This window comes from Lottia gigantea, assembly GCF_000327385.1.
Source record: "Lottia gigantea unplaced genomic scaffold LOTGIsca_12, whole genome shotgun sequence".
NCBI classification, from domain to species: domain Eukaryota; kingdom Metazoa; phylum Mollusca; class Gastropoda; family Lottiidae; genus Lottia; species Lottia gigantea.
Genome location: NW_008707225.1, coordinates 4043608 through 4068020, shown reverse-complemented (window position 1 = coordinate 4068020; position 24413 = coordinate 4043608). Strand labels below are relative to the sequence as shown.

The window sequence follows — 24413 nt, the reverse complement described above, 5'->3', positions numbered from 1 at the left end:
GTAATAATAAGATTGGGATAAGAATATGATAATAAGACTGGGACAAGAATATAATTATTAGATTGGGACAAGATCATAATAATAAGAATGGAATTAAATTTTGATAAGATTATAATAATAAGATTAGGATAAAATCATAATAGTAATATTGGGATAAGATTATAATAATAAGATTGGGACAAGATCATAATGATAAGAATGGAATTAAATTTTGATAAGATTATAATAATTAGATTAGGATAAAATCATAATAGTAATATTGGGATAAGATTATAATAATAAGATTGGGATAAGATCATAATTATAACATTGAGATAAGATGGTAATAATTATTAATTAAATCTTGTCGGGATTAGGACAAGATTTGGTTTCCATATTCCATATATTTGTCAAGAATTTACTCTTGTTACACTCCATTTACAAGGATATAGTCACTTTGTAGGCATTACTTATGATCTTATGTGCAGTTATGATGACAGTTTTTGAACCAGTTGTCTGATTATATTTCCTGAAAGTACTACATATCTAAAACTGAGCTCAGATAGTTAAGCAAATATTTAAAGTAGTAATATCTTACTGGTTCTTGATATAAATATATAGAATACGGTTAAGGAATTTTTCACATAGTTTTGGTAAATAAATCTACACCTAGCTATCAATGTCTATAAAATTAGCCAGGACCAGAAATAGTTTCTTAGTTATAGGCTGGTGGTGTTAGACAACTAAATTTCATTAAGTTGTAAAAACAATTATTTCTATTTTTAAAATTTGAAAGTGATGTGATAAAACAGGTGAGAAACATACCAACAAAATTACTTGTACATTTTATACTTGGTTAGATCAACTTAGTGTGTTTAGGGATGGGCAGGCTCACTGCAGTTTTTTTTATTTATTAATTGGTGTTAGTAATGTATGCATCCTGTTGAATCATTCTGTCTTTCTGGTGTACCAGTCAGGTCCAAGAAAATAAAAATACATACCAAAATCACAGATGTCAGAAGGCATCATATTCAAGGCATCAATCTCATTTTCTGCAAAATGTTAAGGTGCTGAGTGCACAAATCATTACAAAGTGAGTTGAGTTATGATTACTTGCATTTTTTATAAATCTAAATATATTGTGTGAAACAACAATGGGAATCCATCTTTAATAAATACCACTGATTGATTAAAGGGAAATAGTGACTACTCCATTAAAATAAAAACAAAGAATGAGATCGCTAGTAACTATTCTAATATTGATGTTGACAGTAATGAAATAGACAGACAGATGGTTCAAACCAAATATAGAACTTTTATAACTTTTTTATCTTTAAAGTGAAGAATCATGTTTGATGGTAATTTATTGAATAGTGACCAGTGTATGATAATAATATAATTCTTATTTAACTTCATATAATTCACTACCAAAATATCAATAATTATATATAGGTTCTTAAAGATCCATACTCTATTTGTTTCCTTATTTTTCATGACGAGATTCTTATGATTCAATATATTAAAACTGAAGTAATGGATACATATAAGGAATTTGCCAGAATTTTGGTGTAGTCTAATATTGAAATTGTCCAAAAAAATATTGTTGGGGAAAAAAATAATTAATGAATTTAAAATAAGGATTATTTGACTAACTGATTAACCTTTTCCATAGATTATTTCCTTCTTTATAATTGGTATTGGAATATGATTTTTTAATTACTAAGAAAAGTAAAATTGAACTCAATTCTAAATGTATTTTTAATCTTTTGAATTGAAATTTTTTGAAACTCTATAGAGCCAGCATTGACAAAGTGTCATTGGGCAATTTTGTGATACCAGCTCTCTCTCTTATATTTTTATGTTTGATATAAACCTTCAATTTCATGCCCTATAGAAATAAAATGTTACAACTTTTCTAATTCAATTAGAGAATCTTTATTAATCCACAAGTGAAAGAAAAGTTTGAAATTATATTTTCTATGCATCCTGAAATAGATTTTGATTTGTGAAATCTGTCATTACTAAAATACACTTTAAATCAACAGTTTTCAAAATTCTCATTTACAAAAGGTGACAAAAACAATAAATAACAATAACTGTTTTAGGTATGTGATGTAGAGAGTGATATAGGATATAATCTATTACCAAGAAGAACACCACCACCTTCCCGTTGTCATGGCAATAATTCTTATACAACAGGCTTTTCTATAAGGTAATTTATATATTTTTCTCTGAAAAAAGTTTCCCAAAAAGGTATATTTTAGGTAACAGTTAAAGTGACATTTCAAAACTTTTTTGGAACTGAGGGTTTCTCCATAAAATTGGGATTTTGGTATGATTCGACAAAGGATAACAGAGTTGCAACCCTTGATATGCTGAAAGATTATTAGTTTAGTGGGCATATCTTGTGTGGCAACAGCTTGTCAAAGATAGCTGAAGCTGGTTTTGAATGGGTTTGGCATAATGATTTCATTAGAATTTCTGAGATGCTGCTTGGTTTATAGGGTTAAAGATATGTTTATTACAACTGAAAATAACTATTACCTCTTTATTCTTGAATTAATATTTAATGACTCATCATTGGGATAAAGAAACTCTCTAATTGAGAGAGAAAATAGTTTTTAAAGCTAGCATGTATAAATCATAGTTTGTTGTGAAAGGTTCTGTTGTAGAGTCATTAGTTCAATGTCAATTAAACATGTACCATAACCCAGTCTGGCCAACCTGTTTTCAGTAACAACTGATCTAAAAAAAGACTAAAAGAGTAATATTGATTTTACAATCACTGCTTTCATTTTCCCCTAACATTACTGTATCTCTTAACGTACAGATATCTGATATCCTGAAATGCACAAAATGGTTCATCAGGTGTTGCTTATAGCTATATAATTGCAGATTATCTGTCAGCATGAGGAACAACTAAGTACTCTTAGAGTGCACTGTCTAACAACAATGTATTACGAAATAGGTCATATATATTTCATTGAGAACTCAACTTATGTTTTGAGGATAAATTGCATTATCAGGATTAATTCTGAAACACAAATTTGTCCAGTTGTAGGAAATTAAAATGAAAATTAAAAATTGTGCATTAATCAGATTTTTACAACAAAACATTTATACAAGATCTGCAAGTAATTGGATTAAATATCTAACTATGAATATCCTGATAAGAGAACAAGGTTCTAACAATAGCTAATTATGGTTTTCTCTATTTCTGTCATTAGTAAGTTGGTAGTTTGCCTTTAAATAAACATCGACTTTGTTCTAAATTTGGAAAATGACTTAATTGCATCAAGGTTGCTAATGTTAACTGATGTAACAGTGAGCTATATTGGTTTGAAAACCGTAGGAGTTGACACTAACTTGTACAAATTAGATGGAAATTACATGTTACATTTTTAACTTGAATTAACATTGACTGTTTAATACTAATTTAAATATTTCACTAATTTTCTGGCCAGATATTAGTCATGAATATCTTCAAGTTTAATTCAACTGCTATTTTTGGAATATGACTAGGGATTGAAAATTTAACATTGAGTTTTAAATAGCCAAATTATTTTTAAGGTAATGTTTTTTATTGCCTTGTAATATATATTGATAACAAAAATTTAAACAGCTGATTTCATTATGTTTTTGTTTAATCCATGAACTGAGTAAATTCTTTTTATTCCATAGACTTCTAATTGCATACCAATCATAATATGGCTTTACATTACAAGTCAGGTTCATGACAAATACACCAGAATATTTCAACAAAGTTTTTTTTAAAAATAATATTTTAATATTTTACCAGCCGAGAAGACATTGTGCAATCTCACATAAGTAATAACTAGAGTCATCCATAGTATGTCTGAATGACCAAGCAGTCATTGGTAGTAGTTTATTTTTGTTTTACTCAGAATTGTTCACCATATTATTCAAATTGGTTCTTCTCAATGTGCATATCAGTAGGCCAGTGACATTGTAAGATGAATACAGTATTTTATATTGTAAGTTCCTAACCAATATCTTTTACAAATTGCAACTGACTTGTTTTCATCCAAATATACTAATAAAATATTATTGACAGTTGCAGTTGACAGTGTGTATAAATAATGATAGTTAACAACAAGATATTTTTGGATATTATCAGCTGTATATATATACAATATCAGCTTGTGACATATAGACAGTTAATAATTTACTTGACTGTTTATTTTTCTTACTAATATAGGATTTGATTTGCACAATGCATATTCCTTTAGTTGAGAAATCTGTTTTGTATTATGTGAACCACATTGCCTGAACATGAGATTTTCATTTTAACTCAGGTGCCAACCAGTCTTAACCATTCCCTATCTTTGGATTGCAAGAATGATAATTGCTGAAATATATTTATCATGAATTTGGAAATATTTATGGAATGCTGAATTATTTTAAGATTTTGTATAAAAAACATGTTGATAATCCCTGTCCTAAAGGTATATATTCCTCTAAATAGAAGATTAACCTGCAGCCAGCATGCTAAATGTTATGTTAAATTTGTACTGTAGGAATTGTGTCATATCAATAGGTTTCTAAATGGACAAGATAAATTTTTAAATACTCGTACTACCCTTGATCATTGAAATCATTCAACGGTAGACTGACTATAGCTCTAATTCTCTTTTGAAAAGTAACTAAAATTCTATTTATCAGAATGGTAGATTGAAAACTTATATGATAATATCCTTTTACTTTACTTTTACTTTTACTTTTACAATACAATACAATACAATACAATACAATACAATACAATACAATACAATACAATACAATACAATACAATACAATACAATACAATACAATACAATACAATACAATTAAATACGTTTGAAATACGTTTGAAATACGTTTGAAATACGTTTGAAATACGTTTTAATTATGTTTTAAATATGTTTTAATTACCTTTTCAAATACGTTTTATTCAATACTTTAAGGCTATATCTATTGTACACAAAAACATCATTTTATATGAATAAGAAGACATTTCAAATAATATAGTTGCTATCAAAATAAAATCAATATATTCGAAAAAATTCAAATCTGACAAAAGTTGAGCAAGTCATTATTTACAATTTATACAATTATATCCCTTTACATTACTTAATCCTGGATGTTTAATTAGGTATGACTATTATCCTTAATTCACTTTCATATAATGGTAGAAAAATCCAAAATTCCTGATATCAATCTGTACTATGTAGAATATTGGTTAATTTAAGTAATTTGAATCTGGTATTCCTTTATTTTAATAACCATCCTGAACATTTAACATAAAAAAAATCTTTAAAACTGTTTTTGGCTGTGTATATCAAAATCTGCTTCTTTTTAACCTATCAATGTCCAGTATAGAAATAATTCAATGGAATCGTTTTATCGGTATTTATCTTTAAAAACATAAAAATTCTGCATGCTGATCAATAATTGTAATGGATGCATCGAGTTACAGTGAAAAAGTAGAAAGTTTGTGAAATAGAAGCTATGAGTGAATGAAGAAATAGTTATTATATAAATTCCTGTAGTAATATTAGAAGTCTGCTAGGTGATTGAAGGGTAAATTGACTCACGAGGAGAAAATCTCCAGTTAGAAATAGCAGACGTGTTCAACATTTGTACATCATAAGATTACCTTGTGTTTTCATGTAATACAGGATAGACAATCTTGTTGCTTTTCATTATATTCTATTAAATATATCAACAATCAGGTAGGCTAATCTAAGTTTATATATATTTCTTTATTTTCTCAATGGATTTAAGTCCAAACTCCGTCCGTTTGTTTTAGAACGGAGGTTGTACAGCCATTTTACAACTATTCTATTTTTGGCATAAAATATCAACACTTTAGGTACATTGAGATTTAATTTATGAAATGAAATGAGTTGTATACATCCGGCTGTTATACAATGTATTTTGATATTAAAGAGGGCATGTGTTCAATAAACAGCTTTTTTTAAAAGTTTACCAGCACTTATTCACCTTGTCTTTTTCAATGTCAATATTTAAAATGCAGTGCTGGTTATTTTAGTAGGGTAGTCTTGTCTCTTCTTACTTCAGTAAATAGGCCTTTACTTTCTTATCAGACATTTGGGCCTATATTCTTCAAATGTGGCAAATTGGATTGAAAAATCTTGAATCATTTTACTTCTTGTTTGTTCAGTTGGCATATAGGGGGGCATTAGACAAAAAGGTTTGTACCCCAAAATGTGTTTCCACTTTTATAAAAAATTTTGAAACATAGTTTGGAGCAAAAAGCTATATAAATGATTTGTCAGAATTTTATCCAATTTTTCCTTGGAAAGAACTCTCATGAAGTCTATACCCTATTTGTACCCAAAATCTCAAACTGTGTTTGTTTCAAATTTCTGAAAGTCTGTTGAACTATATAAAGCAGTAAGCCTCTGTGTGACTCCAATTTAATGCTCAAGGTGTATTTGATGTTTAAAGGTGAACATTTTTTTTTCAAAACAATTTTGGCAGAAAAGCAAGCAAGCCAGCACTATCTTGTTTATAGATTCCACTGTTTTGTTTTTATGCAATTTACTGATAAGAAATTGAACAAAAGCCTGCATTATTGAAAGATGTAATCTGAATGTTTCTGTTACGTCATAAGAAATAAATCTTATGTTTTATTTATGCATTCTAAACAAATATTATGTTTGATTGTTTTGCATTGTATTGTTTGAATATGAAACTATGCAGATAGTTCAGAGATACAAAAATATTTTTGTGCTTAAAATATCAAGAATGACGTCAGGGTATTCATGGGCTGGATTATGTCCTTAAACAAGGTTAATTACACATATATATGTAGTTGGTATGTCACGAACTATGAATCGTGAACATGCATATGTTTACACCTGCAGAAAAAGAGTCTTTAAAACATTGTAGACATTGATTCCAACTATAGAAGTAGCCTACCAAGGCATGAATCTCAGCTCCCCTTTTTAGACGCATTTTAGCATTTTGAATCTCTCATGTAGCCTTTTGGTCATTATCATTTTAGGGACTCATATTGATTATTAAATAAGGCACTGATCTAAAAAATAAAATGCATTATAAAGACACTGAAACACCAATATTTAAACTTTCATTCTTAACATCCTGTACATCCAAAAGGAATATACCCTACTGTTTAGCCAGGAAGATATGCACGGTACTTGAGGATGACGAATTAAAGGAAGAACGATTGCAAGAACTCGAAGCACAAAAATATCCACAAGGTCTGATTAAAAGGGGGATTGAAATTGCTTAATAAATACTGATAGTAGAAGTACGGACAACACATGAAAGATCTAGCGAAAATGATAAGATGGCGTTTGTTGTCAAACACATCCTGGTAACCAGAATATATTTTCAGTAGCGAGGAGAAATTGAGCAATTCTTGGGCAAGATTTAAAATTAAGCGAACATTTAGATCTCTGCGGGAGAGGACTTTTTAAAATTTTCCCGTTCTATAAAGTATCAAGAATGTGTTTATAAAGTATTTTTCCTTTATGGATCTCTTTAAATTAAATTAAAACCAAAGTTTAATGCGCACTAGATTTAAAATAATGGTTTGCCGTATTTTTCTATAGAACATGTTTCCCACTTTTTGTAATTTGACTTAATGATGTTACGTTAGTGTTTATTGACCTTACGTCTCATAGTTACAATAATTCACCCTACACCTAAAGATTGTTGTAAAAACATGAAAGTACTTGTGAATTTTAAATAATATATGCATTATCTAGCAATATTTGACTTTTTTATGCCAACATTGTAGTTAATAAAGTTTTGTATCATAACATATTTCTCTAAGAAAACAATAGTCTTAACTACAAGTGCAGGGTATAATCAATCATGTCACGATACACCAGCATCTCGTTACAAGGGTTACAAAACAATACATATCTTAAACCAACTTTGTGGCATGCTAGCACGACTAACTACAATGTTGGCTTATATGTAGTTGTCTGGCAACTTTCTTTATGAAAGCCTGAACAAATAATTATACTTTCAAACAAAAGCAATGATTGCTTGAACTGTTTACTGAAATTGGATACTTTGAAATAGGAATTGTTTTAGTTACTAAATCGGTCATGTATATTATTACAATAGTGTTAAGTGAGTAGTTTAAATATTGAAGCCAAGAAAAATAATTTTTGGTGTAGGAATTTCAATCTATTATCTATTTGGATGTTGATATTGACCTGACGTATAGACCTGAAATGTCATTTGTCTTATGGTTGTTCTTTACCAGGAACTGTGTTTGATAAGCAACTTTCAAAATGTCATGCATAGCTCAAACTGGCACATATCATATGTCATGCACTTCTGTGACTTGTAGATAGGTTGGACAGCAATACACAGTCAAAACATCTGGAAATTGCAATTTTGATGCTTGACATATGCCTATAGCAAATGTCCTGTACACAAAATGATAAGAGCTAATCAGCTGGTAAAATTTGGATGACAAATTGAAACCTGAGACATTATGAGTCGGCCTACAGATCAAGCCATTGGTGCCATTTGATATCTGGAATATAATAGCAATGTCATTATATCTGCCAAAATTAGTCTGCTCTGATAAAAGAAATTTGTGTGCCTGATGTCTGCTGATAGACAGCTATTTTCAGGATAATGATTATGCAATTCCAAAACAATCTACACTTAATGATACTAGTTCTATGAATTAATGATCCTTATTCATATAAGATGCAAACAAATAATTCAATTATTTTAATCAAATTTTCAATCATATTCCTTCAGACCTGTCCTCACCACTAATTGATTAATGTTACCTCCTACAGTAGAGACTGGATAAGAAGGATGAACTTAATTGATGGTTGTAGAAATATGTGCCTTCTATTTAGAGAAATTCTGGGATGAAAATAGCTAAATTATTTAGAGAGTATTATCAGTAGTATTTTAGATTAAACAACAATGGCTTACCAACATGTACAAAGCCATTTTTAGATCTAATGGTCTTTTCTTTGATTATTTCAGTCCGTATTTTCCCCGATGCCCATCATTAACTCTAGCTTAAAATAATACCCTGTGTTTTATCATGACTTCTATTACAATAGATTGGGTCTGTTAATGTAAATTACAAGTTAACCTTATAGTTACTATAGTCAAACTGTTACTATAAATCACTATCCAGAAAGATTCAGAAGACCTTGTTGAACTAGTAAAAAAAAACCCAAGTACCAACAATCCGAACTGCAAAACAAAACTCAAAATAGAAAACAGATATAATTTTAGGCATTTCTTAAGTCAAATTTAAATGACAAATACAGCTTTGAGTTCTGACATTTGAGTTTAACTCTTGATTTGCAACAAAGATAAAAATGTTTTGAAAGAAGAATACAAGTTTTTCCAGAAAGTTCAGAAAATGTCTATAATAGTACCTGATTTCCCTGATGATGTTCCAATGAAACAGAACGTTTGATGTAAAAAGTCAAAGTGATTAGAAATTGATATCTTTACAAATGGTAAATGTCATCAAGAGCAATGTCATTATTTTGATTATTAAAGGGATTGTTAGCCCATGGTAATTTTGACAGACGCAATTGAAGAGTGGTGTTAGATGTTTTAGAATGATAAGCTGTCCTCTGTTTCAATGCTGGCTGTCACAGTTTTATTATATGGTTCTAAAAATACCCTCTGAAACTGAAAACAGAAAATGCTGACATGATTATGTTTGGAAGAAACTCTGCATGTACAGTTTAGAGGGAAAGCTTCAATGTCACTTGTGTATCAATGTATAGAAATTAGCATATATTACATCTTAACCTTCTGTTCTTATGAGTATACTATAATGCAAATATTAACTGGCTCAATTAAAAACCAAAATTTTCAAAGGGAAATCAATGTGAGTATTTGAAGTGTAAAATTAGGTGTAATAATGATAATAATTAGAATTGTAATTAAAGTAATTAGTGATAATAAATCAATGAATAATATGATTTGAATATCTTACTATTGATCAGCAGTTGTCAATACATTCCCTTTAAATCAATTGTTATTATGAAGTGAAATCAATGGAATTGTTCTCATTCTTGTGACTTTGTAAGCATGCATAATACCATATGGTGCTTTTCAACCTTTATCTGAAGGACTGCCTTTACATATGATGGAACTCAGTCTCTTTTCAACTCAATTAATTGCATGACTGGTTGTCATGATATCATGTTGAATTTTATGCCCTTTCCTACTAATTCCACATGCCATATATTGCAATTACTGTTTCCTGGGAAAAGTAACTTTAAATTTTTTGTAGTCCCTTACACCAAATAATTATTTTTTGGCATTCCCTATTAGAATCAATGTACATGTAGCTTTATATCTAAAGTTCTTTTACAACTCATGTTAGTTCCCTTTAAATATCATAATCAACAAATAAATTCTGATCAAGCTATAAAAATGATTTGTAGATTATTGATATATTAATTAAACGTTAATCAGGTGTTAATCAATAGTCTATCAACAACTCAGCAGCGTCACTGTGGTAAAATACTTAATCAATAAATATAATAGTAGGACAGAGTAGAGTACTAAATACTCTTATACAATCTTTCATAGCAGACTGACTCTAATCTTAATCCTTTACCTTATTAATTAATCCTTTTATACAGAATCAGTTCATTCATATTGGATAATCAGCTGAAATGTTGCTGATGATCAATAAATTGATATGCAGGCATATCTGGAAAATCTTAACGGGGTGTTCCCACTTTCCCGGCAGATTATCCGGATTAAAATTTTCTAATCTGGATTAGTTGGGTTATACGGATTAGTTGGATTAGGGCAGATAAAATTCTACTAATGAGTTGATATTTTCATTTTATTAATTTTACAAGCCAACAAGATGGGAGACAGCATCTCCATATTCCATCATTGTCTTGCTGTTATTCTGAAGACAGACTTTCAGGCGGTCCAGTTCATGCTCCAATTGGCGATACTGTCTCTTCTTGGGGCATTTCTTACCACCATACTGGAGCTGACTAATGGTCACTTCGGTCATTGCTTGCTCAGCTTTTATCAGGGTGATGAATCTGAGGATGGTTGGTGGTCATCTTGTTCATTCTAGCATGCCACCCCTCAACATGATTCGTGGTTCACGGACCTAAAGTGAAAATGGTTCCACATATGTATATCTTCTCCTTCCACCCACTGTTCGGTGATATAGTCAGCAAACTTTGCAATTGAGGGATCTTCCATGTTAGCGGCTTAAAGGGCATTGAACCAGTAATCTTTGATATGTTCAGGTCTAAGTAGAGCAGATGCTTTCCTCAAGAATAAGTTCACATCTGGATTGTTTGCAAAGGCACTTTGAAAACCACCCTTTTTGACATTGCGCCAAACTGCCTGTCGATAGTGAAAGAGACATCCTTTCAGTTTACAGTCAAAAACATGTTCTACAGCATTCTGAACAGCTTTCTCGAAGTCAGTGAAAATGTTTCTTGGTCTAAGGTGCAGGTTGCGGATCTCAGCCTTCTGTTGGAGGATGATTTTGACACGTGACCTTGTATCACTAATATTCACTTTAAGTTAGGTGAACATGGTTTATATCAGCTCATTAGTAGAATTTTATCTTCCCTTATCCGACTAATCCTTATAACCCAACTAATCTGGATTAGAAAAATTTAATTCAGATAATCTGTCGAAAGTGGGAACAAACCATCTAAACATCCTAAATATATCCATTTATCTATATTTAATAAATATACCACAGGAACCATAGACACCTTTGCTGTTTCTCTTTCAAAATAAGGTACAGAAATCAACGATAAAAGTTGAAATCAATAGGTGTGGCCAATCTCTGACTGGACTATTTTATGAGTCAGTTAAGATCCATGCAGGCTATTACATTGTAGGTAGACTGTTTACAGTCATACTTGTTATGGCAATGAAATATATTGTACAAGTAATTACATATTCAAATTTTTGTCAAATGGTTACTCATAATCAGTTAGTTACACATGATATTACATATGTGATGTACTTAAACACTTATCTATGGTGAGACAGATTCATGTACTTGTTGAATGTGCAGTTACATTGATTATGCTGAATCTTATTTTAACCCTTATAGTAGGTCTTTAGAGGTAATTACAGAAATATGGAAATAAAAGACAAAAAGCACACTTTATAATTATCTGACCCTAAGATTCATATCATACCAGTATTCCATATTTGAGAAATGTCAGAACCTATCTATTGCCTGTTATATCTGGGAGATATTGAAGCAGAAATTAATGATGACTTGTTATAGAAATTGTCTTAAGGCTGTACCAATATAGACCTTTACAGACATGTTGTTTTTCACAAAACACCATCTTGGCTGGTCTGAAATATCTTCTACTGTCTGTAAATAGTTGCAGGAATCATTATTACCATTTATAGTGTTTACTCACTGAAAATAAGATTCTTTAAAGAAGGAATGGAGTTTCTATAACAACTCTATGATTCAAGGCAATTGTAATAAACGTCAGAAGCACATGAAGTAAAAACCGGTTTATCCCTTGTCTACAAAAGGTTTGGTCTGTGGTGAACGATTCCCTTGAGCAGAAAATAAGTCATTTCAAACCTCCACAAAAGCCTTTTTCATGTAGCCACCATAATGCCACCCCACTAAATAATCTTTCACAGTTAACTTTTGAAAATTTTGGCAAAAGCCACAAAAGTTAGATGAGAACTCAGGATGGGGGGAAACTCATTCCCATACTATTCATCAATCTGCAGTATGATAACCAATATCTTTTATTGAGATTCAAAGAAATTCATTTAGATATATTTGCCTAGAAGCATATTAAGATGGATGTTTACCTTTAAATCTAATTCAGAACTCAATTTGAGAAATTTTCACCCTCATAATAAAATGTAAAACATTGTCCAAGTTTTCATTGATTATTTATTGATTAGAGACATCCTCTTAACTCTAATACTCTTTCCTTTTAAAACTAGGTATAGTTTCGTCTGCTTGTCTTCTGCTATTATAGACAGTTTGCTACCTCTTACTTCCAAATATAGACATTTCTTTATACAAACTCTCCAGACAACTACACATGATATTAATACATTCAACAGTATTACATGTGAGATATGAATGGTGTAGCATGGTATTGACTTTGTGTATCTGGTGTTCTATTTGCGTGTTTTCACAAAATATCTGGATTGAGGGAAAAGTACTGAAACATCAGCCAAGTTCTGTATATTTTACGGTGATTGATTTAGAAGCTTGTAAGTTATTATAGTGTTTAGAAGAATCTATTTTGAATACTATTTAAAAAATTTTTCTACTGTATTGTTCTCATCATTGGGAATGATATAATTGTGTGAAACTTGCGTGTAAATTGTTATTTCCAAATTATTTAAAGTATGAGGCCGGTTGCCAGTTAATTCACAGTAATGGCACGTTTACTCATTTTAACACTTGAATTCTTTCTATTTTCTTGCCTTCTTGGCTTCAGTTGGTGAGAAACGAAATTATCAACAAATTGAAAACTAATTTCACTTTCCAGTCTCCAATAAATAGATTGTTTTCTCGATGATTTGCGACTTTTTATTTTTTCAAATAATCGAACAGGTTTATGTTAAAGTATGCAAAATGTATTTGTAGTTTTCATGTAAATAATGCAATTGCATTTTGTCCATTTAGACCTTCTGAATTGTCAGACATCATGAGGATGATGGGGTTTTGCAAACTTAACAAGATTTTGATGGTATCTAGGTGGTTGACAGCCATGTTCAGAAGCCTTTTTTTCAATTTATTACAGCGTCATGCTAGATAACACAAAGTTCAAATAACTGAAATACATTGAACTTCAATAAAGTTTCACTTTCTATTTAATTAGTGTTATCAATATTGTCAGGGTTAAAACCCCCTATTTTATAGCTGTTTAACAACAATATCCTCAATATTTCTCATTAATCAGTAAACCTTGTGGTTTCAGCTGTCCACTTTACTGGAACATTGATTTCTCATGACGTCATTCCATCATTGTCCTTTTCCCATTCCTTTTAGGCGTAGAGCTAGTACTATAATTAAACCATACCACTGTATAATTCAGATCAATTTTCTGCATATTCTATATGAGACTTGTTTATATGGTGTTCTGTGTTAAATGTGTTGTTACAGTAGTGTCAGAAATATTTCAATTGAAACTAGAATTGAAATAATTTAAGTTATTGAAAAAGGAGGTGAAACTTGATTACACTAGTTTCTGATTAAAGAAGGAAAGACTAACAGGGAGATATTTACTAGAATCATCGATATTTCACTCTATTTGTGTGTTATAAATTGAAAATTTTGATGTATGGTATTTGGTCAATGAAGGTCAGTTTTCAATTTGGCTTGATTACAAGAAAATGATTCAAATAATCTTTGATGTGATTTGAGCTCAATAACAAGATTATTTTTCATAACCAGGTTTTTAATTACTTCTCATTGTGCTGCAGTTTCAATCTGAATGTAAGTGAAACATAGTGTTGCTGATGTGTGTTGTTTTATTTATGATTTTGAATTTAAACGGTTTCAATTTTATGCTCTCAGATACATACACACACACACACAATCGGACACATTTCAAATAACTGAATTTGACTTTTTTTTTTAAATTTTCCTTAAAGTTGGTTCATTCAATTGCTATCAATATATAAAGTTTGTTGAAAGAAAAATGATATATTTTCAGGAGCTACAGAAATCCAAATCAAGCAGAGATTTTAGCAGATTTTCCAGATCCAAAAGCCCACCTTAGACCAAAGACAGTACCTAATAACCAAGCCTTTGTTCCACAGCCTTATTTTTTCCGCTATTACAATCACCATCGTCCAGTAAGAACTATTAGTGCCAAGTCTAAATATTCTTTAGAAGGTAAGAACAATTATCATACCAAATATTCATCCAAATTAAAGCTTGATTTTGCAATATGTTTACAGAAGCATTTTACCCATTTATTTCATGAATAAACATGATTTCCCTACAAGAAATCACATCAGAATATATTCCCAATTTTGTTAGTTATATTCTGGTACACCGCATAAAAGCATACTTTGGCTTTGTATATGTCTGCAATGTTTTAGGACAAATATGAAAATCTGTTGAATTTGAAGTAAAAATTTATTTTATACAGTATTTTATCATTATTGTTTGATAAAGATTCTTGAATGTGATATAGTCCTTAATTATGTCTTTATTTATCTTATGTTCTATCTACTAATAAATGTCATTTATAGATTAGTATTCTATTACTGAATTTTGTGTAATGGAGCCAACACGTTAGCTTATATCATTATGTCTAGCAAACAAATAAAGTGTGGGTTGTAGATCTGTATTTACTTAATCTTATCCTAATGAATCATTTGTAAAGAATGAATCTACAGCATCTCATTTTCTCATTAGTTGAAGTAAAAATAGTGCTGAATGTTAACACCTTAAATTGTTTATGTATTACAGAATTCCATTAACTTTTACACTCTCACATTCTCACATTACTTTTATTTCTATAGATATGAATGAAATATTCTCCTGATGCCATCAATAGATACATAACTTGATAATAAAAACTCAATTACCTATTATAAAAACTCCCATTATTCTTGTTATATGATATAATTTTATCACGTTTTCTTTAATTCACAATTCATGATCCTATAAAAACCTGAAAGGCTTATATTTAATGTTTGTCATATAGATCTTCTTCTTTTTATATGTCATCAATATGTTGATAGTATAATATTTATCCTTTTAAATGTTTTTCTTTTTTTTCAAATGATGAATATCTCTTTCAACGAAATTCAACTTCCCAAGTCTTTCAAGTACGATATATCTTCATGTATGGTGTTACTCACTGAACTATATTTGATTTTTGGTGATTTTCTAAATGAAATGTCGCCTTTAACTATTACATTTTCGTCTACTTTGAAAATGAGAGTGATTGAGAAATCAAATCAAAGAAACAATACACTTAGTTCAGATTTGAAAATACTAAACAGAATCTTACTAGATTATCCTGTTTTGGGAAATGGAGATAGAAAGATTGGTTGAATTAAATTATTTAATTAAATTGATGAGATGGGAATAGTTTGATCTGTCGTCTGAGTCTTGATTCTATATATAGACTCAATTTATCAGGTCTTTCATCGGCAAGTTAACACATGGATATAGAAAGAAAGAAAACAATAATTTTCATTCATTAGATATCTGATTCTTTTATGTGGGTGTGTATTTGCTTTATTGTTAGACTTACAGTAAGATTCTTTGACTCTATGTTTGTCTACACTTACATGGTTGCCATGATAACAAATTTCAGAAAGATTTTAAGAAAGCTTTTCGGTTTCAAATTATTCCATATATGGTTTATGCAATTATTTGAGTTGAATTAAGATTTTAAGATAAAAATAAATGTTACTTTCTTGATGCATCTAATTTAGGAGGATAATGGTTGCTGATTGTTGTTCATGGTTTTTGTACTATTGTTTTCTAATGGATTTAAGTTTAAAAGGCTGATTTTGATAGTTGGTTTTATGTTTACTATTATTTTTCCAACAATTCAACAGATAAACTTCCTAATTTGGTTTTATCATTGATTTGTTAAAATATTGATAATGAAGCAGAACTATTGCTACCTCATGAACACCTGAGACTAGTCTGTAATAGTGGCTATCAGCTAAGCTATAATGAAAGTCCATGTTACTAATTGTAATGATGTTTTAGATTTTGTATGATAAAAGAAGAAAACAATCTCTAATCAATATAAGTTTTTCTGATTATCCTCTTCTTACTGTTTGCCCAGACACACAAATCTGGAATCCAATAAGAATTAGTAGAAAACAGACGTAGAATTACAAGGATAAAGTATTTACTACACAATTTTATACAACCTTCACATTTGCTCATAGAAACACAACTGAGAACGCATTGACTTAGTGAGATAGATGGTTGCTTGTTAACCTGAAGGTTGAGGGTTCAATCCAGCATAGGTCAAGATAAATAACAGTTTTTTTTACACTGTATCCCTGTCAGTGATACAGGTCAGAGGGGTTTAGAAGGGTTTATACTGTGCTAAATTTCCCTCTTTTCACTGCAGGGTGTTTCCCGTATCATTATACTAAATAGGTGCAAAGGATCATCACATAAAAAATCATTCTTTTCATTTCATACAAACACAACACTTTGAATATTGTTGTTGATAACATTGGTCTTTTGGAGTTGTTGAGACTTCCATGCATATTTACATTGATGGTAGCTTTAGATTATTGGCTATATTATTTGTTGTAAAGGAAATCAATTGCCATGGGTGTAACTGGCAAGCTATCTTTCTTTGTTTATCATGGAATAAAAATTCCTTTGTTTTCATTAAATAGATTTTAGTACTACTGTCTGACCTTGTTCCCACCTGACTTTGAATTAAATTTGTAATTTATTGGGAGTGAGATCAGTGATTTATCAGACTGAAAGGTATGAAGATATATAGTATACTATATATAACAACTATTGACGTAATTATAATCAGATTCACTGATAAATTAATATCTTAAATTAGATTCTCCTACCAATATCTACCGTACATAAACTATACATAGAAATTATACTGCTTGGCAGTTAGTGTCTGCCAAATAAACATCAATTTGCAGATAATTGCTCCTGATTTAAAGGATTTGTTTCTTGTTAACAATTTAAATCTTTGGTCTTAGAAAGGTAAATTGACTTTCATCTGCAATTCAGAATTTTTTTTATAGATTTTTTTCTAGTTATCTGTTTTATTTTTAAGGTAAAGTTTGTTTAATTTATATTTCCAAATTTTGATAATTAATAAAAAAAATTGAAAAAAATTCCTTTGGTTTTTTCTTAATAGCTTTGTTCATAGGAGTAAATTTTTGTCTTAGTACCATGTATCATAAAGGTACATAATATGTACATGTGTTTCATTTTGGGTTGAAGTTAATGTAATAACTTATTTCATTGATATTTCAGATTTTGATCTATTTAGTTATAATTAGATTAAAATTGGGCCATATATCCATTTCATTCATGGAATCCATTTTAAAAGGTTTTCCTACTTCACATAACAGACTAGTGTCAGTAATGATATTGTAAATATACCACTATATAGATTTATAATTAAGCGTAGTTCAGACTAGAACTTTGTGAACAGAGTAAATTCCACATATAAATTTTTTAAAGATAATCGATAATAGAGTAATGTGATTTGTATTATTTGTGAGATAATATTTAATATGAATGCCTGAGGCGAAAGTGTATATTTTGTTCTCTAATTCTATTCATTAGCTATTGCTGTTAATTCTCCAATAATCTTTGATCAATAATCAATGATTTTCAGGTTTTTTGGTTTTTTTTCATAGCTTGGTTACAATTTAATTCTTAAAGGTCAAAAGCTTTCAAAACTTATTTTGCTTTCATACACTTTTTGATACAAATTGACTTGCATAGATTTGTCCTGATGTATTATGTTAAATAGATTTGCCCAGCCTTATTAGCTTTCATAGATAGTCATGTCCGGACTATAAGCTATATCATATCTCAAGTCATATTAGCTTTAATAGACTTTTCCAGTCTATTTAGCTTTCATAGACTTGTGCAGCCTTATTAGCTTTCATAGACTTGTCCTGTCTTATTAGATGTCATAAACTTTTTGAGACTTATTAGATGTCATAAACTTGTCCCATGTTATTAGATGTCATAAACTTGTCCCATGTTATTAGATGTCATAAACTTGTCCTTTCTTATTAGATGTCATAAACCTGTCCCATCTTATTAGATGTCATAAACTTGTGCCGACTTATTAGATGTCATAAACTTGTCCCGTCTTATTAGATGTCATAAACTTGTCCTGTCTTATTAGATGTCATAAACTTGTCCCGTCTTATTAGATTTCATAAACTTGTCCTGTCTTATTAGATGTCATAAACTTGTCCCGTCTTATTAGATGTCATAAACTTGTCCCGTCTTATTAGATGTCATAAACTTGTCCCATCTTATTAGATGTCATAAACTTGTGCTGAATTATTAGATGTCATAAACTTGTCCCGTCTTATTAGATGTCATAAACTTGTCCTGTCTTATTAGATGTCATAAACTTGTCCCGTCTTATTAGATGTCATAAACTTGTCCTGTCTTATTGGCTTTCATAAACTTGTCCTGTCTTATAAGATGTCATAGACTTGTCTCGTCTTATTAGATCTCATAAACTTGTCCTGTCTTATTGGCTTTCGTAAACTTGTCCCGTCTTATTAGATTCCATAAACTTGTCCTGTCTTAGCTTTCATAAACTTGTGCCGACTTATTAGATTTCATAAATTTGTCCCATCTTATTAGATGTCATAAACTTGTCCTGTCTTATTGGCTTTCATAAACTTGTTCCAACTTATTAGATGTCCTAATCTTGTCGCGTCTTATTGGCTTTCATAAACTTGTCCCGTCTTTTTGGCTTTCATAAACTTGTCCCCTCTTATAGGCTTTCATAAACTTGTCCCTTCTTATTGGCTTTCATAAACTTGGCCTGTCTTATTGGCTTTCATAAACTTGTCCTGTCTTATTAGATGTCATAAACTTGTCCCGTCTTATTAGATGTCATAAACTTGTCCTGTCTTATTGGCTGTCATAAACTTGTTCTGTCTTATTAGATTCCATAAACTTGTCCTGTCTTATTAGCTTTCATAAACTTGTGCCGACTTATTAGATTTCATAAATTTGTCCCGACTTATTAGATGTCATAAACTTGTCCTGTCTTATTAGATGTCATAAACTTGTCCCGTCTTATTAGATGTCATAAACTTGTCCCGTCTTATTAGATGTCATAAACTTGTCCTGTCTTATTAGATGTCATAATCTTGTCCTGTCTTATTAGATGTCATAAACTTGTCCCGACTTATTAGATTTCATAAATTTGTCCCGTCTTATTAGATGTCATAAATTTGTCCTGTCTTATTAGATGTCATAAACTTGTCCCGACTTATTAGATTTCATAAATTTGTCCCGTCTTATTAGATAGACTTGTCCTCCCGTCTTAGACGTGTCCAGCCTTGCGGTGCAATAATGTAGAATTTTCTTTTCAAAGGTAATAATAAGTAGACTTATTGCTCTTTTTTCAGAGGATAATAAAATGACTCTCAATTTGGCTAATAAAGTGTCTTTTTAACTCCAAAGATTCAATAAGAATTATACAAAATATTATTCTCTATAGTAATAAATGGACATCATTGATGCTGGCTATTTTGTCACCAAGCTTAGAAATATATTGCATGTGCCACACCTAACACCCTATTTAGAACTATTAGTAGTATATAAAGTAAGATTATGTTTTTAGCTTGGACAAAACAGCTTAAAACTTACATAAATGATGAAATGGAAGTGACCATGTGAGATAAATATTTCTAGAAACCTGGAGTTTACATTATTGTTAGACAATTACCTACTGAAATCTGGCTTTATCATCCTGTCTTCTTACTGAAATCTGGCTTTATCAGCATGTGTTCTTACTGAAATCAGGCTTTATCAGCATGTGTTCTTACTGAAATCAGGCTTTATCAGCATGTGTTCTTACTGAAATCCAGCTTTATCAGCATGTGTTTTTACTGAAATTTGGTTTTGTTCCTACTGAAATCTTGCTTTATCAGCATGTGTTCTTACTGAAATCTGGCTTTATCATCCTGTGTTCTTACTGAAATCTGGCTTTATCAGCATGTGTTTCTACTGAAATCTAGCTATATCAGCATGTGTTTCTACTGAAATTTGGTTTTGTTCTTACTGAAATCTGGCTTTATCAGCATGTGTTTCTACTGAAATTTGGCTTTGTTCCTACTGAAATCTGGCTTTATCAGCATGTGTTTCTACTGAAAATTTGTTTTGTTCCTACTGAAATCTGGCTTTATCAGCACTGAAATCTGGCTTTATCAGCATCCGTTTCTACTGAAATTTGGTTTTGTTCCTACTGAAATCTGGCTTTATCAGCATGTGTTTCTACTGAACTTTGGCTTTGTTCCTACTGAAACCTGGCTTTATCAGCATGTGTTTCAACTGAAATTTGACTTTGTTCCTACTGAAATCTGACTTTATACGCATGTGTTTCTACTGAAATTTGGCAAATAATACTTGCTCCTGCCTCTGAACTTGTAGACAATACAGATTGTTTGTTGAATTTTATTGTGGCATTTATGATGGAATACTCTTATCGGTTAAATATATGTTTACTCTGTTCGACTTTAGATAAATTCCTAAGAGATCAAATAGTTCTTTAATTATACTTTTTATACAATCACAAATCTCTCTTTATGGAATACATGTATATTGAAAGCACTTTTATTTGTTATCTGGTCACATTTCCTCGTAGCCTAATTGCTCTATGATTTATTTTGATAAAATTTATTATATTATTTACTGTTCTTTCTGTCAACTTTTGAACTATTATCTGAAAACTTGACATGAGTTCTGCATAATCCAAATTGGAGATCAAGTTGGGCGATTTGCGACAATTAGGACAAACTTTCCAAACTACTGGAATAACTAAGGTAAAATTTGAAAAAACTAACTAGTTACCTTCATTATATTAATGACATTAAAAAAGTTATATTTATATTAATTTTCATATTTTGCTTTCTCTTGTAATTTACTTGATATTTTGCAGAAGCATATAATAATATTCTACGTGATAACAAAGTGGCAGAATATCTATTATTTCTCCAAATTTGATCAAAATGTTACAGAATCAATTCTTTTGTTCATTTTGACAGGAATATAATTAAGTTTCTTGTTTTTTTTAGATCAGGAGTATTGTGTCTAGTTTATTTGACAAGTCTTTCCAGTGATGTTCTTCTATATCACTTTTGGCTTTATTGTTTTTTCGAATGTGCCAAGGATCTTTTACACATGGATTTGTTCACTATATGAAAATTGTTCATGATTACTAAAATGATAACAGAATAAGGGAAGCTCACAGGCAATTTTTTTCAATCATGTCTGCCTGATATTAGAGATTTATTTTGACCTACAGCCCATTTTCTACCTTATATCTTTCACATGCCCCCTAAATTTAGTGATATGTGGAGAAAATTTAATATCTTTTTTGATTACTTGATTGATTGATTCTACTTATGCAAGGGTTGTGGCTACATTTAGGGTGAGGAATTTCATTTTCACATCTATATACCACCCATTTTGATAATAAAAATTATTATAAGATGATTTTTTTTATTTGTGTATAAAACTCCATTTTTGTTATTAAATTGTTGAATTAGTTTAACCTTAGCCATGTCTATATAGTATGCAATATTATGTGACACATCTTACAAATTCCATTAAAATGTTGAAGTGAAAAGAAATGTGTATTTATAGTGATGTAAATCAGGCTTGAGATGGAAGCTATTTTAAGATTATTATTGATTAGATGTGGAATGACTAGAAGGATAAAGAAACAAATTTACATGTCAAGAAAGGTTTCTTGTCTCATTTTAATAATTGTCTCTAACTCATCTTACAACATTTAAGTTTTCAGCAATATTTCAGCCTGAGAGTTCTATATATTCCTTATGTGTTAAAGAGCTTTTCCTGTGCACTTATGTAGGTGGAAGTCTTTTATAGCTTCATATTTTTTGTAGAGTTTAAAATAACCATGACATGTCTGTGTTAGCAGAAAAAACTGCACAAATATATAGTTAAAAAAACTTTTTAACAAGCTCTTTTTTATTTGTCTTTTAATCTTCCTAGTAGATTCTAAAACAAACATCTAATGAAAGATTAGAATTGGTGGGATTTAGGTAAATTACAACTTAATTCTTAACAAGCTACACAAAACCAATATACATATTGTAGATAGTAGAAACCTAAGCTTAAACATCTAGATCTTTCTACCATCAAAATGTATAAATATAGAATTGATTTTTTGTTAAGATTTTCAACAGAATTTTATCAGACATACCATTTGGTTTCATTCATAGCCAGTTAGTGTTCTGGTTTATTTTATAGTTTATATCAAGTTAAAAAAGATATTTTCAGAAAGGTCAGATGTATTGACCTTATTATTTCTTCTCAGCTGACTCCAAAACTTGACTTGATAGGCACAATCAGTTGTTACTCTGACGTAAATTATTTGGAAGATTTGTGGTTAGGTTACCCTCATTTTTTATTAATTCCAAATCATACTGGCTACGAACTAGATCACCTGCACGAAAAATCAACGCTTTTCTTCCTCTAATATTAGAGAATGACCACATCATTGCTATGGCAACACATGATATGAGAAGAATTATAAGAAAATGTTACCCTAAACCATATGGCTGTTACTCACTGTTATAGCTGGTTGGATAGTACACATTTAATAAAGTGAGTGCGTGCATTACATGCTGTGTATGTTTGTGTTAATGGAAGCGCTGTCCTAGTGTGTAATTATGAGAATAAGTGTTAATAGTGTTAGAATTGAAAGTATGAGATAAAACCCCAGTGTTAATACTGTAAGTTGTTGATAATGTTATTGTAGTAAATACCTATACTGATATAAGTAATTAATAATTATCAGGAATGCCTGTAAATATACCTATAGTACTCTATATTACATGTAGTTTTATTTGTGGGTCTTGTCCTATTAGAATTGTTCACTCTTGGTTCTCTATATTGCCTGCTATTAAGAAAAAGATATAGATCGATTCTTTTTAACCGTCTGAATCTAATAGTTAAAGTTTGAAATAAAAGTTATATTACACAGTGCTTGAAACATGTGTCCAATTAGCTAGCAGACATGAGAACAGAAAACAACCATTGAACTCTGATTTAAGAATAGCAAATTGATTTTTTTTTTTTATGAACAAAACTCATTTAAAATCATCTTTGGATCTGGTACTGTTTTGATAGAAAGATAGCTGGGGGACAACACAAAATATATTCACTTTCACAGAAAATGGAATGCTCATAATCGCTGCAATAATTTTTTCTTCATATGCCTGTGTCAAAAAAGTAGTCTGCCTAAATCTAGAAAGAATTGTGCTTGGTACAGTAGCACTTTTCTGTTGTCAGATTGTGCAGAATACAGAATAAAGTTTTGTTCAGGAATCTCTGTAGTAAGTTTCTGTTCAGTAAGCATATGCAAAGATATCATTTCAGGAAAAAATTTGGTTGATAATTTTTTTAGTTGATAAACATCGTAAATCTGACTATGTAATAGCTAACTGGCCAAGATATTTCAAGTCATAGATAATATTGTCTGCTATAAATGAGGTCTGACCATCCCATAAATACCATTAATTAACCTGCATTGTTCCAATGTTAAACTGGAAAGTGAGTCTTGGTTTTGCTGGAATTTGAAACTGAAATTTAATGGTCCAATAAATAACAAATGCCAACATGTGAAAGGAAAAGTAAACAAGATCCTCATCAGGTGCGGTTAGTGTTGGGTTATGGGACCAAACTAAGT

The 24413-nt window shown here is 30.3% G+C and overlaps 1 protein-coding gene across 1 annotated transcript in view; it reads left to right on the top strand.

Moving 5' to 3' along the window:
* The window catches only part of LOTGIDRAFT_157047 (hypothetical protein), a gene marked incomplete at both ends in the record, with an annotated part of 7343 nt that extends 3525 nt beyond the window's left edge, over positions 1-3818 (top strand). The window contains 2 exons of the mRNA XM_009048307.1: positions 2085-2191; positions 3779-3818. Of these exons, the coding sequence (XP_009046555.1) occupies positions 2085-2191; positions 3779-3818 (147 nt within the window). The remainder of the gene's footprint in view (positions 1-2084; positions 2192-3778) is intronic.
* Positions 3819-24413: the final 20595 nt, after the last annotated feature.